The following is a 15,090-nucleotide window of genomic DNA, read 5'->3' as shown; positions in this document are numbered from 1 at the left end:
ACATGTCTCTCACTCTGATTATATTTGTCTGGGGAAGAGACCAAGCATTAATCTTTTTAAAAAGCTACTAAGGTGAGTCCAGTGTACCTTTGGTTGAAGAAACTATTCTTTCCTCCACTGAATGTACAGATTTATTTCTGGGCTCTATACTTTGGGTTTTCTTTCACTTCCTATATATCACAGACTGGGTACTGCAGAATTCTGTAACCCAGAAATGCCAATAGGTGCTGATGAAAGAGCCCAAGAAAAGCCTGCTTTCTCTAGGAAAAGGACCAGAAAAGGGTACATGGCAGCACAGAAACCTGACAATGCCAAACCCAATGGGAAAAAACAGGTCCTTCTCTACTAGTGTCCATGGAAATCAAATGAGAAGCCTAGTTTCATGTGCCACCTGGTTTGAGCAGGCAGCAAGTGAAAAGCCTGAACTTCTACCCACTTCCAAACAGTACTGAGTAGTACTTCTTAATATCTCCTCTAGGGTGGTGTAAAGCAGAAGCAGAAAACATATACTGAACTTTCACTTAGGCTTACTGGTAGCAGGAGGTATTAGGCTTCCCTTATTGAGTGGGTATTAGGAGAAGCTGAGGAGGAAGCCTGGACTTCCACAGCTATCATCGCATTGCTGTAGCAACTGGTGTCTCCCAAACAGACAGGAGGAAGAAGATTTGAGAGAAAAGGTAGATGGAAAAAGGGATAGTTAAATCTTGAAGTGTAATCCTGGATAGGACACTTAACAATGAACTAACTACATTTGAAACTGACCAAAATTTAAAAAGCAGGCCAAGACCTGTACGCTACCAAGGTGACTTCCTACTACGAAGACAATTAAACATGATCCAAAATCTCATAACAAAATGTCTCAAATGTCTGAGATACTATCTAAAATCATTCATTATAACAAGAGCTAGGAAAATCTCAACTAGAATAAGAAAACACAATCAACAGATGTCAACACCAAAATGAATCAGATGTTCAAATTATCTGACAAAGATCTGGAAGCAGTCATCAGAAAAAAAGTTTCAATGGAAGCAACCATTATGAATGTCGTTAAAAAGAAAATTAGAAAAAAACAAAGATTATTTCAGCAAAGAAAGAGAAGATACAAAAGACCAAATGCAAATTATATAACTGAAAAATACAGTAACAAATAAAAACGTATTAGATGGGCTCAACAGAAGAATAAAGATAAGAAAGAAAAAAAATGATCAATGAACCTGAAGAAAAAGCAATAGAAATTAGTCAATAAGAACAACACTGAAAAGGGCCAGGTGGCTCACGCCTGTAATCCCAGCAGGTGGATGAGGAGGTCAGGAGATCAAGACCATCCTGGCTAATATGGTGAAACCCTGTCTCTATTCAAAAAAAAAAAAAAATACAAAAAATTAGCCGGGCATGGTGGCACACGCCTGTAGTCCCAGCTACCCGGGAGGGTGAGGCAGGAGAATCGCTTGAACCCGGGAGAAGGAGATGGCACCACTGCACTCCAGCCTGGGCGACAGAGCAAGACTCCATCTCAAAAAAAAAAGAAAAAAAAGAAAAAGAACAACAGAAAAAACAGACTGAAAAAATAAAAGGATGACAACAACCAGACTGTCAGCAACCTGTGGGACAAGAAAAAATGAAGTAGCATTCATTTCACATTTTATTGTAAAAATAAAATGTTGACAAATTTGGCAAAAACAAAAACGCACATTCAAGAATCCAAGTGAACCCCAAACAAAATGAATCAAAATAAATCTACCTTGTAACACATCATAATCAAAATACTAAAAACTAAACACAAAGCAAACATCTTGAAAGCAACTAAAAAAAAAACAGAAATTACCAATAGGTAATGACAATTCAAATTAGAATGAATTTCTCATCTGCAACCAAGAAGGCCAAAAGGAAATGTGTTAGGCTGTTCTTGCATCACTGTAAATAAATCTGAGACTGGGTAATTTATAAAGAAAAGGGGTTTAATTGGCTCACGGATCTGCAAGCTGTATAAGCATAGCACAAACATCTGCTCAGCTTCTGTTGAGGGCCGTAGGAAGCTTACAATCGTGGCAGAAGGCAAAGTGCAAGCAGGCACATCACATGGCAAGAGCAGGAGTAAAAGAGCCAGGGTGGGAGGTCCCAGAATCAACCGGATCTCAGGTTTACTAACTGAGTAAGAACTCGCATATCACCAAGGTCATAAGCCATTTATGAGGGATCTGCTCCCATGATCTAATTGCCTTCTACTGGGCTCTACCTCCAACACTGGGAATCACATTTCAACATGAGATTTGGAGGGGACAAACATCTAAACCGTATCAGTAAGTGTATAAAAAAATTTCAATTGCTAAACAAACAAACAAAACCCAAGCCTGTCAATCCAGAATTCTATGTCAACAGAAAATACTCAATAGGAATGAAGAGTAAATAATAATATTCTCAGAAAAATTTAAGGAAATTATCACCAACAGATCATCCCTAAAATAATGCTCTAGGAAATATTACAGGAGTTATTAAGAAATTATTTTAGGCAGTTAGGGTAAGGAGTCCTCGGTAAGGTTTTTTTCTTTTAATAAAGGCAGCTCCCGAAACATTTCTTTGTTTTTTTTTTTGAGACAGAGTCTCACTCTGTCACCCAGGCTGGAGTGCAGTGGTGCAACTTGGCTCACTGCAATCTCCACCTCACTGGTTCAAGCAATTCCCCTGCCTCAGTCTTCGGAGTAGCTGGGATCACAGGCACATGCTACCAAGCCCAGCTAATTTTCTTTGTATTTTTAGTTTCACCATGTTGGCCAGACTGGTCTCGAACTCCTGACCTCAGGCAATCCGCCCGCCTTGGCCTCCCAAAGTGCTGGGATTACAGGCATGAGCCACCGTGCCCTGCACATTTCTTTTCTAATAGAAAAGCAGCTTGAAAAGCAGCTACTTGGGAGACTGAGAGAGGAGAATTGTTTGAACCCAGGAGGCAGAGGTTGCACTGAGCCAAGATCATGCCACTGAACTCCAGCCCGGATGACAGAGCAAAATTCCGTCTCAAAAAAAAAAAAAAGAAAAGAAAAGAAAAGAAACTCAGGGAGCTAAAACTCATCTTTTAACCTGGGATTCTGAAGCTCTAAAGGCCTCTGACCAGCTAAAACAAGCCTTGCTTAAGGCACCAGCTCTCAGCCTTCCCGTAGGGAAGGCCTTCTATCTGTATGTATCAGAAAGGAAGGGAATGGCTGTGGGAGTTTTAACATAGGCTTGAGGACCAGCTCAACAGCCAGTGGGTTTCCTAAGTAGCGAACTTGATTTGATGGCTAAAGGATGACCAGCATGTCTCCAAGCCATTGCCTCAGTAGCTCTGCTGGTTCCAGAAGCATCCAAATTAGCCCTAAGAAATGATTTAACTGTTTACACCCCATATAATGTGGCAGGACTACAGTACTCCAGGGGGAGCCTTTAGCGAGCCCCTTAAATATCATGCCCTGCTGTTGGAGGGTTCCAACATCCAATTAAAGACCTGTTCTCGCCTAAACACAGCCACCTTCCTCCCCAAGGAAACAGGGGAACCTGAGCATAACTGTGAACAAGTCATAGTACAGACCTATGCAGCCAGGGAAGATCTCAGGGAAACTTCCCTAGAGAACCAGGACTGGACCCTCTTCACAAACGGCAGCTCTTTTGTAGAAAAAGGGATCAGTCAGGCAGGATACCAGTAGTCGCTCTAAATGACATCATTGAAATTGCGTCTCTCCCTCCAGGCACAAGCACTCAATGAGCTGAGCTAACAACTCTTACAAGAGCAACTGAATTAAACAAAGGAAAGGTAGTTAATATTTACATTGACTCCAAGTATGCTTGCCTGGTTCTCCTTGCTCATGCTGCCATCTCCATGCTCATGCTGCCATTTGAAAGGAAAGGCATTTTCTTATTACCAATGGATTTCCTATAAAATATCACAAGAAAATTAACAGGCTATTATCCTCAGTTTTCCTTCCATGAGAAATAGCAGTGATGCATTGTAGGGGACATCAAAAGGGAATAGATGAGGTAGCCAAGGAAACAGATTAGCTGATTAGGCAGCAGCGTCAGTGGCAAGGAAGCCTCAAGACATCAACATACTTCACAACCCTCTAATCTGGGAAGGCTCCACAAGAGAAATTAAACCTCAGGGCTCCCCTACAGAAACAGAACGGGCCACTTCTCCAGGATACTTGTCAGCCCTCAGGATGGCTACAGTTAGAGGATGGCAAACTTCACTTGCCAGTCTCCAACCAATAGAAAGTCCTTAAAATCCTTCAAGCTTTTCACTTGGGAAAGGATAAAACTTACTGATGTGCCAGAGATTGTTTTCACGAGAGAACTTACTAAAAACAATCGAGCAAGTTGTTAATGCTTGTGAAGTCTGTCTTAAAAATAATCCCCTGAACAGGCAACTCCTTCCTCCTCAAACCCAAAGAATAGGAAGTTATCCAGAGGAAGACTGGCAGATAGACTTCACCAATATGCCAAAAACAAAAGGCATTCAATACCTGCTGGTATGGGTAGATGCCTTCACTAACTGGGTAGAAGCATCTCCATGCCATACAGAAAAAGCCTCTGAGGTAACAAAAATGTTAGTTAATGAAATAACTCCTCTAAGTAGGTACCTTCAAAGTGACAAAGGGCTCTCATTTAAGGCAGCTGTCACACAGGGGTCTCAAAAGTCCTAGGCATAGAATATCATCTCCATTGTGCTTGGAGACCCAATCCTCAGGAAAAGTAGAGAAAACTAATGATATTATCAAGAGACACCTCAGAAAATTATCCTGACAAACTCACCTTCCTTGGGTCACTCTTCTTCCTAAGGCCTTAATACAAATAAGAAATACCCCTTCAAAATTAGGTCTTAGCCCTTTTGAGATGCTGTACAGACAGTCTTGCCTTACCAATGATTTTCTATTAGATCAAGAAATCTCCGAGCTAGTTAAGCATATAACCTCTCTGGCTCACTTCCAACAGGAATTAGCACAATTAGCAAAAGCCCAACCCCAGGAAACAGGGATACCTCTATTTAACCCAGCAGATTTGGTACTGATAAAGGCTCTCCCTTCTCTCTCTCCCTCCCTCCCTAAACCCAAGCTGGGAAGGGCCTAACACTGTTCTTCTTTTAACCTCCTCTAGGCAATAAAAGTTACAGGAATAAAAGTTACTCCTGGATACATAACACTTGAGTCAAAGCCTGAAGAACTGAGGGAGCAACCCCTGACAGCCCAGAAGAATATCCTGAACATCAATGTGAAGAAATAGGAAATCTGGCTGGAGCGGCGGCTCACGCCTGTAATCCCAGAACTCTGGGAGGCCAAGGCGGGTGGATCACAAGGTCAGGAGATCGAGACCATCCTGGCTAACAGGTGAAACCCTGTCTTTATTTATTTATTTTTTTTGAGACGGAGTCTCACTCTGTCGCCCGGGCTGGAGTGCAGTAGACGGATCTCAGCTCACTGCAAGCTCCGCCTCCTGGGTTAACGCCTCCAAGCTAACGCCTACTTAGAGGAGTTATTTCATTAACTAACATTTTTGTTACCTCAGAGGCTTTTTCTGTATGGCATGGAGATGCTTCTACCCAGTTAGTGAAGGCATCTACCCATACCAGCAGGTATTGAATGCCTTTTGTTTTTGGCATATTGGTGAAGTCTATACCATTCTCCTGCCTCAGCCTCCCAAGTAGCTGGGACTACAGGCGCCAGCCACCTCGCCCGGCTAGCTTTTTGTATTTTTTAGTAGAGACGGGATTTCACCATGTTAGCCAGGATGGTCTCGAACTCCTGACCTCGTGATCCGCCCATCTCGGCCTCCCAAAGTGCTGGGATTACAGGCTTGAGCCACCACGCCCGGCCGAAACCCCGTCTTTAAAAAAAATACAAAAAATTAGCCAGGCATGGTGGCAGGCGCCTGTAGTCCCAGCTACTCGGGAGGCTGAGGCAGGAGAATGGCGTGAACCCGGGAGGCGGAGCTTGCAGTGAGCGGAGATTGCACCACTGCACTCCAGCCTGGGCTACAAGGTGAGACTCTGTCTCAAACAAAAGAATACAAAAATAAGAAATTTGAGATCTTGGCTGGGCGTGGTTACTCACACCTGTAATCCCAGCACTTTGGGAGGCTGAGGTGGACAGATAACAAGGCCAGGGGTTCGAGACCACCCTGGCCAATATCATGAAACCCCGTCTCTACTAAAAAGTACAAAAAAATTAGCCAGGCATGGTGGCGTGCACCTGTAGTCCCAGGTACTCAGGAGGCTGAGGCACGAGAATCGCTTAAACCCGGGAGGCAGAGGTTGAAGTGAGCCAAGATCGCACCACTGCACTCTAGCCTGGGCGACAGAGTAAGACTCTGTCTCAAAATTTAAAAGTTTTTTTTTTTTTTTTTTTGAGACGGAGTCTCGCTCTGTCGCCCAGGCTGGAGTGCAGTGGCCGCATCTCCGCTCACTGCAAGCTCCGCCTCCCGGGTTTACGCCATTCTCCTGCCTCAGCCTCCCGAGTAGCTGGGACTACAGGCGCCCGCCACCTCGCCCGGCTAGTTTTTCGTATTTTTTAGTAGAGATGGGGTTTCACAGTGTTAGCCAGGATGGTCTCGATCTCCTGACCTCGTGATCCGCCCATCTCGGCCTCCCAAAGTGCTGGGATTACAGGCTTGAGCCACCGCGCCCGGCCAAAAAAAATTTTTTAAAATATAAATAGAAAAGAAATGGGAGATCTTAAGCTGAAAGTCACAAAAGATAAGTAACTGAGTGAGGACTACTCATTTTACTCAGTCTCACCCCTACCTCACCAAATACTTTTTGTCTTGTCTACCTCTCCTTTTGAGATTCATTACCAAATATTAGAATTTCTTTTTGATGGAAATTATTTACCATGCTGCCCCTACAGGAATTGCTACACTCTACTATTTGCAGTAGGATTATAGACTGTAGCATTCTCAGGGTACAATATTGGACAGAGAATCTAATTACTGTAGCATTTTGCTCAATTATCATCCTCCTAGTAGGAATAACAGTTACTAACAGGAAGTAAACATGAGTGTTTTACTTTCAGTAAGTCTGTTAGGACTTCTTGTCAGACTTAGTAATATGTCACATCCTTTAGCTCCTGCAGTATCAGCCATGGCCCATTTGGATAACAAGACTAATTGTTGGGTCTGTCCTAAGTGGTTTGCTCAGTTTAATGACACTAAGGAACCCTTCAGTGACCCACAACTCACCATCGTAGGATTCCCTTTGTTAGCTTTACCTTTAATCCTTAAAGATTTAGGAGACATAAATGAGACATAGTTTGGGGGCACTTTTAACTGGGTAACTAACTCCTCTCAGCACAAGGCTCTTCCCCCAGTGCCAAAGAACACTCTCCCCAAAGATAAACTTCACACCCTCAGGCTGGTAAAAGTTGACTGGGTAATAGCAAATACCTCCCTCTGCTTTAAAAGCAGTAGGGAAGGACCATACTTGGGAGATCTCAGATACTGTAACATCACACTTGCAATTGCTGATAGTTCAAAGATGTGGAGAGGAAAACGCAACAGGAGCGATCTAAAAGGATGAGAAGCCCTAATGGGGGGCTTTCAAAATCTAGCCTTTCTTTCTGGTTGGAAGTCCCGATGGGAGTGGTATGCTCTAAGTCACCATGCCGACTATAATGTAAAGAATAACATGGGGCGGGCGCGGTGGCTCACGCCTGTAATTCCAGCACTTTGGGAGGCCAAGGTGGGCGGATCACGAGGTCAGGAGATTGAGACCATCCTGGCTAACATGGTGAAACCCTGCCTCCACTAAAAATACAAAAAATTAGCCAGGCATGGTGGCAGGCGGCTGCAGTCCCAGCTACCTGGGAGGCTGAGGCAGAAGAATGGTGTGAACTAGGGAGGCGGAGCTTGCAGTGAGCTGAGATCACGCCACTGCACTCCAGTCTGGGTGACAGAGACTCCGTCTCAAAAAAAAAAAAAAAAAGAACACATGAGCCTTTCCAAATATGCCCCTCCATGGAATTCCAGACCCTTGTATGATGCTTGCTAATGGTAGCAGCTTACAAATCTGTGGGTGAACTGGAGACATCTGGACTGACAGCCCTTGCCACAAGGATCATCTGAGATATTGGCCAGGGCATATTATGTTTTTAATTTTTTGAAACTCCATTTGTCAGGTGGATCCTTCTCACTTGGCATGTCAAATTCCAAACAGACTATTCTAAATATGGATATACTTATCCCAAGGATGCCCCTATTATATGTAAAGAAGGGAAACTTCTAAGATATGAGAAAAATCTGCTGGTGTCTCTCACAAGCCACAACTTAGAACCATCCCTTCAAGGAACAGGGCTATATTTTCTTTGTGGCTCCTGGATAAACTTAATCCTCCCAAGGCCTTGTAAGGGAACTTGTACTACAGAAGCAGTAGTTCTCGACTTGTTATTTTTAAATTCTCCTGAGACGGCAGCATCATCTGGGGACATCCCTAACTCAGGGTCTTTTCTGCAAACTGCATTATCTCGTAGATGCTGGACAAAGAAATCTATCATTTCTATGCCCTGGCATGGAGATTTAACTGAAAGGGTAGACTGGGGAGGGCATGCACATGATAACACCATCTTAGAAAAACCATGGATGAGAAATTCTATAGCCAGAGGTCTATTCGGGTTTATGGACACCCCTCTCCTTGAAAGATCAGTACTTAATATTTCCATTATTGATGCAATGAGGATGGAAAGCAACTGTAGGTGCCACAGAGGCACAACAGCCATCTACAAACATTTTAGCCTCAGTAGTAGCACAAAATAGACAGGCCTTAAATGTCCTGATAGCTGAAGTAGGAGGTACCTGTGCACTTTTAAATGAAACATGCTGTTTCTGGATTAACACCTCTAGTCAAGTAGAGGAAAACAAACACATACTTAAAAATCAAATCAAAATAATTGACAGGCTAAGAAAAAATGCAGGCTTCAGCCCTGGGTGGTTACAACCCCTCTTTAATGAATTCCAGTCATCTTTATGGAATTGGTTAGCTCTTTTATTAAGCCCCTTCCTGCTTACACATCTTGTATTCATATTTGCACCTTGTATACTCACTACTATAACTTGAATTATTTTCTCTTGCCTAGAAGCAATCAAACTCCAAATGGTGCTGCAAAGTGAACCATGCGTGGGCACACCATGCTTCCGAGGACCCTTAGATCGACCCCAGGAGGAACCCGAGCTGCTCTTCCCCACTTGATGCCCCCTTTCAGCAGGAAGTAACCAGAAAGAGTTGTCGCCCAAAACCCTCTAACAGTAGTTAAGGTGACATCTCCTCAGGGGGGAATATTACAGGAGTTATTAAGAAATTATTTTAGGCAGATAAGAGAGGGTAAGGAGTCCTCAATAAGGTTTTTTTCTTTTAATAAAGGTAGCTCCTGAAACATTTCTTTTCTAATAGAAAAGCAGCTTGAAAAGCCAGGCCGGTAAGCTTTGATATGCAAATGCTGGTGATTAGAAACTGGGTCTATTCAGCATGGTAATTCCTCCATCTCCTCCTCATCACCATGTGTGCCAAGTGTCATGGCTGCCTCCAGATGACCCCGTGTGTGCAGGACATCATGGCGAACTGCACTTGCATTTTAAAAGGCCACGGTGGGAGAGCCAGGTTTTTCGCTGACTACATGAATGACACACCTGATCAAATCAATGCCCTGAGCCCTATGCAAATCAGACACCGCCTCCTCCAGCCTCCTAATATAACCGACTGTTTTCTGGCGCACTCAGGGTTTTCCTCTCTGTTCGGAGCCCCACTCCCTCGGTCTCTGTAAGGGGGAGCCTTGTCCTTCTTTCTTGTTAAACTTTCTGCTCACTGAAACCTTGAAACCACGCCACATGTATTCATGTTGTTCATCTAATTGGTCTGAGACAAAGGACCCTGGTGTTCCTCCAGTCATCAGAGCCCTATCAGAAGTTCTCCAACCAGAAAGTAAACAACATGAAGAAACTTAGAACAACAGAAAAGAATAAAGAGTAATGCAATGGAAGAAATGGAAGTAAATACAAAAGCCTAGTCTTCTCTTTAAGAATAAATGTTTAAAGGCTAAAGCAAAAATTATACCTATTTGATGTGCCCCTAATGTATACAGAAAAATACTTAATACAGTTATATTGGGGAAAACACAATACTATAATAATTCTATTATAAAGGAGGAAGGAAAGGTCTCTAAAAGTAGATAAGGTTTTTATATGTACTCAAAGGGATAAAATGTTGTTAATGATACAGAATCACCTAAAAAAGCTATCCAAAGATATACTCTCAAAGACACTATAAAAACAAAACTGAGGCTGGGTGCGGTGGTTCATGCCTGTAATCCCAGCACTTTGGGAGGCCGAGGCAGGCAGATCACGAGGTCAGGAGATCGAGACCATTCTGGCTAACACGGTGAAACCTCGTCTCTACTAAAAAAAGTACAAAAAAATTAGCTGGGTGTGGTGGCGGGCACCTGTAGTCCCAGCTACTAGGGAGGCTGAGGCAGGAGAATGGCATGAATCTGGGAGCAGAGCTTGCAATGATCAGAGACTGTGTGCCACTGCACTCCAGCCTGGGCGACAGAGCAAGACACCATCTCAAAAAAAAAAAAACCAAAAATGAAATTCTAGAAAATGTCACGAATCTAAGAAACGCAGAAAAAATAAAAATGAAAAGCAGAACAAACAGAAAATAAGGAAACAAATAATAAAGTAATAAAACTAGTAATAAAATGGCAGAAAACAACTTAAGCCATAGAAAAGGGACAAATATAACTAGGGATGTCAACATCTCTTTCTCAGCAATTGCTAGATTAATCAGCAAAGATGTAAAAAAGAAAATCAGCATGGATATAAAAGAACCCAACAACATATTAACTAATAGAATTGACTGACATTTCTAGGACACTGCACTCAACAACAGCAGAATATATGTTATTTTAAAGCATCCACCAACATTCACAAGACAGGCTATATCCTGGGTCATAAAACAAACCTTACTAAATTAAGAATAACTGAAATCACATAGTGTGTTCTGTGACCATAATGAAATCAAAATAGAACACAGTGAGAGAAAGATAGGAAACATTTGGAAATTAAACAACTTCTAAATAACCCATAAGACAAAGAGGACTCTGGAGAAAAACAAAACAAAACAAAACACAGTGAACTGAAAGAAAACTCAACATACCAAAGCTTGTGGAATATAGCCAAAGCAGAGCCGAGAGGAAAATTTATAAACCTAAATGCTTACATTAAAAAACGGGAAGGTCTCAAATCAAGTCTAAGCTCCTACCTAAAGAAAATTAGAAAAAGAGAAACCCAAATTAGGGAATACAGGAAAGAGCAGAAATCTAAGTATTTAAAAACAAGAAATAGACAAAATTTGGTAAAACAAAAATCTGGTCATTTGAAAAGATCAATGAAATTAACAAACCTCTAACAAGACTAAAATAAAAAGGGGAAAAAAAGATACAAATCAACCTTTACAGAATTGAAGCTGTTGGAAACCAGTGCTCGGCGTAGCCAAAAGAAACCTGCACTTAAACAGAAAATTTCTCAGCATGGCACTTTTACTTTGGCGAAAGGGTGCTGCTTGCACCTGTTACAATTGCAAGAGCATACCAAACAAAGGAAGGAAGGGGTTTTTAACCCTAATGCAGCTCCTGTTTCTGTGTCCTTCCTCTATTGGCTGGGGTTGGACCACACAATCTAAGCTGATCCTGGTTGGCTTAGACCTAATTTTTTTTCCCAACTAGGGTAAACGTGCAATTTGCAAGAAAAGGAGAAGGGGGAAAAAGAAGGGAGTAGGGTTGATTTACAACTTATAACCAGGAAGTTGAGTCTTTGAAGAGGAATTCAGTTGTCCCAACAAAGCTAAGGATGTAACTACACATTCCAAAAACATTTACAAAGTAACAAAATAGGAGAAGGGAATCTATAAGCATAAATTTGAGAAGTTGTGTGAAACAGACAAATTCCTCACAAATTTCCTACTAAAATTCACCTAATATGAAATAGATCGTTTTAAAAGACACATAATAATTTTAAAAATTGAAATCATAGTGTTACAGGTAGTTAGGCAGGCATAAGCCAGGCAGGAGAGGGCTCTCCCCCACCCACTAAGAATGTCAGGTGATCAGGTGATGGTTCCACAATTATGCATTGCCTCTCTAAAGATAATTCAGCAGCCGGAGGCAGGGAGAGACAATCTCCTGATAATCTACAGCTGTTAACGTTATAAAGTGTTAATTGAATGCAGGTGCCAGGGAGAAGCAAAAAGGACTTCCAATAAAATCTCAGGTGTTGGGTGAGGGAACCCAGGCATGTGCATTAAGAGACAAAATAGCAGAGCCTGGCTTTCCGAGGGCACACCACTGGAAAAGGGAAGAAAGCCTCAGATGGGCATGTGTAAAACTTTCTAAACACACTGCATGTGCTCACTTCCTAAGGGTAAGAAGGACACTGTGCATATGGACAGCCCCACCCTAAGGGAAGAATCATGGGGAAGGGTTCCAAGATGCTGGAAGGGGACCAGCCCATAAAGTCCTAGGATCATAGTTAAACGTGGCACTTGACCTTCTTGGTGCCCACTTGGGTCTCTTCCAAGTGCACTTTCTTTTCTTTCCTGCTCTAAAGCTTTTTAATAAACTTCCACTCCTGCTGAAACCTGCCTCAGTCTCTTTTTCTACCTTATGCCCCTCAGTGGAATTCTTTCTTATAAGGAGGCAAGAGTTAAGGTTGCTGCAGACCTGCAAGGATTCACTGCTGGTAACTTGGACACCTTCCACCAGTAACAATAGTTTCAAAGCAAACCTCCCCAAAAAACAAATCTCGTGGGCCTGATTTCACTGGAGAAGTCTACAAAATACAAATCATTTAGATGAGAATTAAGAATAATTTTACACAACCTTCCTCCAGAAAATAGAGGATGGAATTTCCCAACTCACTCTATGAAACCAGCATTAGCCTGATACTTAAACAGAAAAAGACAGTATAAAAGAGAAAACTACAGACTAATGTTTCTCATGAATACAGATGCAAAAATCCTCAAAAAATATTAATAGTAGCAAGGGAACTGAGCAATATCTCAAAAGGATTATACATGACCAAATGGGGTTTTACCATAGATGCAACGCTGGTTCAGTGCTTAAAAATCAATCAAGTGATGATGTACAGAAAAGAACTCTATGAATCTGTTCCTGAGCATAACAACTACTACTAGGGAAAATTATAAAACAAAAACAAAAAGCAAGAATTTAGTCTTGGAGAATTCACCTAAAAGAAAGCAACAAATAAAACAGCCTTTATTCCACAGAGTCTACTAAATCTCAGTAAGATCAGCAAGACCCTGTGGCACTTAAGCCACAACCCACTCCCTCCTCCTGACCAGGCCAATGTTCCACTCTGAGAAAATGTGGCCAGGAAGATGCAAATCCCTTTTCCCCCAGATCCTAGTCAAGGGATACAGGAGAGGCAGACCACCAGCATTTCTCATGCTTCCCAGCAACAATGATCACAATTTAAATTCCAGAATGGTGTGTCAAAGATATCAAAAGCGACCTTCCTCCACCCAACGCTTACAGGGCAAGACTCTACCTCAGACACAGATGGTCCAGAATACTGAGCCCTAATCACCCTTGCCTCAGCTCACTCATAGGGCAAAAATTCCATGTAGGGAGAGGCAAATCAAGTAAAGGACACTGCCCCTACAAAAGCCCTGCTTGTAAGGCAGGAGTTTCACTCCAAGAGAAGCCAAACACTGTCCCCACCCCAACTCTAGAGCAGTGGAGAAGCTATGTTAAAGGGAGAGAAGCCACAAGAACAGAATACTTAAAAGCTCTACCCAAAGAAACTGACTTTATTTGGTACCGAGTATAGAGAAGTTCCAGCCTAAGAGTGCTCTTGAAAACAACATAGGTCAGCTAGTTTACCAGAGATAACCAAGGAAATATGGTAAGAAGCTAAAACAAATACGTTAAGAGCCCTCCTAGAGTCAGAACAAACGAAGACTGGCCTCAAAAACTATCCCTGCAAAGGGGCTTAGATTTAACTGGATCAAGACTGTGGAACAATTTATGCTCTATTTTATACATTGATGAAACAAATGTAGAAATTAGACGATAATTATTGAAGCTTAACAACTGCATATGAAACTGACAGAAGCAGTTAACCTAACAGAAATCAGAGAAGAGAATTAAACAGAGCCCTGATAAACCACTGTCATCCCAGGGTGACTGTGACAATGCCTAATGCTGTGCACTGTGAGAAGATATCAGAGGCTAAAACAGTTCAATCAAATCACTGAAAAACAAGCAAACAATAACGACAAGCCTTGGAAGCGAGGGGTCAATATGTTATCAATAGTTACAATACACAATCTAAAATGTCCGGTTTGCTTGGATGCAGTGGCTCACACCTCTAATCCCAACACTTTGGGAGGCTGAGGTGGGTGGTTTGCTTGAGCCCAGCAGTTTGAGATCAGCCTGGGCAACATGGCGAAACCTCATCTCTGCAAAAACAGTATAAAAATTAGCCAGATGTGTTTCTGTGTGCCTGTAATGTGTAATGTGTTTCTGTGTCCCAGCTACTCGGGAGGCTGAGTGGGAAGATCAACTGAGTCTGGGACGTTGAGGCTGCAGTGAACCATGATCACAACCACTGCACTTCAGCCTGGGTGACAAAGCAATACCGTATCTCAAAAATATATAAAATAAAGTAAAATGTCAAGTTTAATCAAAAACATAACACAGGTGAAGAAATAAACGTATAAGACAAACAGGAGAAAAATAGCAGGTAACAGGAACTGCTCGTGAGAGGGCCTACGTGTCAGATTGAACAATACTTCAAAGCAGTCATTATAAATATATTCACAGAACTAAAGGAGACCATGCTTAAAGAGATAATGAAAGGTACGATGACAATATCTCAGATACAAAATATAAAGAGATAGAAGTTATAAAACAAAATCAAATGGTTTTTCATAAAAATACCTGTCATGAAAAATATATTTAAGGGGCTTACCAGTAGATCTGAACTGAAAAAAGATAATCAGCAAACTTGAAAGCAGATCAACAGCTTATATAATCCAAATAATACAGAGAAAAAAGAATGAAGATG

General features: G+C 42.0%; 1 protein-coding gene across 4 annotated transcripts in view; it reads right to left on the bottom strand.

Annotated features, from left to right (window-relative positions):
* The window catches only part of PTPN4 (protein tyrosine phosphatase non-receptor type 4), a 229,750-nt gene that overhangs the window by 124,273 nt on the left and 90,387 nt on the right, over positions 1–15,090 (bottom strand). The window contains exon 1 of one of the 4 annotated variants that reach the window (XM_033231769.1): positions 3,800–3,879. The exons of the other annotated variants lie outside the window; for them this stretch is intronic. Within the exon in view, the coding sequence (XP_033087660.1) occupies positions 3,800–3,838 (39 nt within the window). The 5' untranslated portion in view covers positions 3,839–3,879. Of the gene's footprint in view, positions 1–3,799; positions 3,880–15,090 lie in introns of those variants that run through there. 4 annotated transcript variants of the gene reach the window in all.

Source organism: Trachypithecus francoisi, unplaced genomic scaffold (genome assembly GCF_009764315.1).
Source record: "Trachypithecus francoisi isolate TF-2019V2 unplaced genomic scaffold, Tfra_2.0 Lachesis_group13, whole genome shotgun sequence".
In the NCBI taxonomy this organism is placed as follows: domain Eukaryota; kingdom Metazoa; phylum Chordata; class Mammalia; order Primates; family Cercopithecidae; genus Trachypithecus; species Trachypithecus francoisi.
This window is presented reverse-complemented; position numbering and strand designations above follow the sequence as displayed.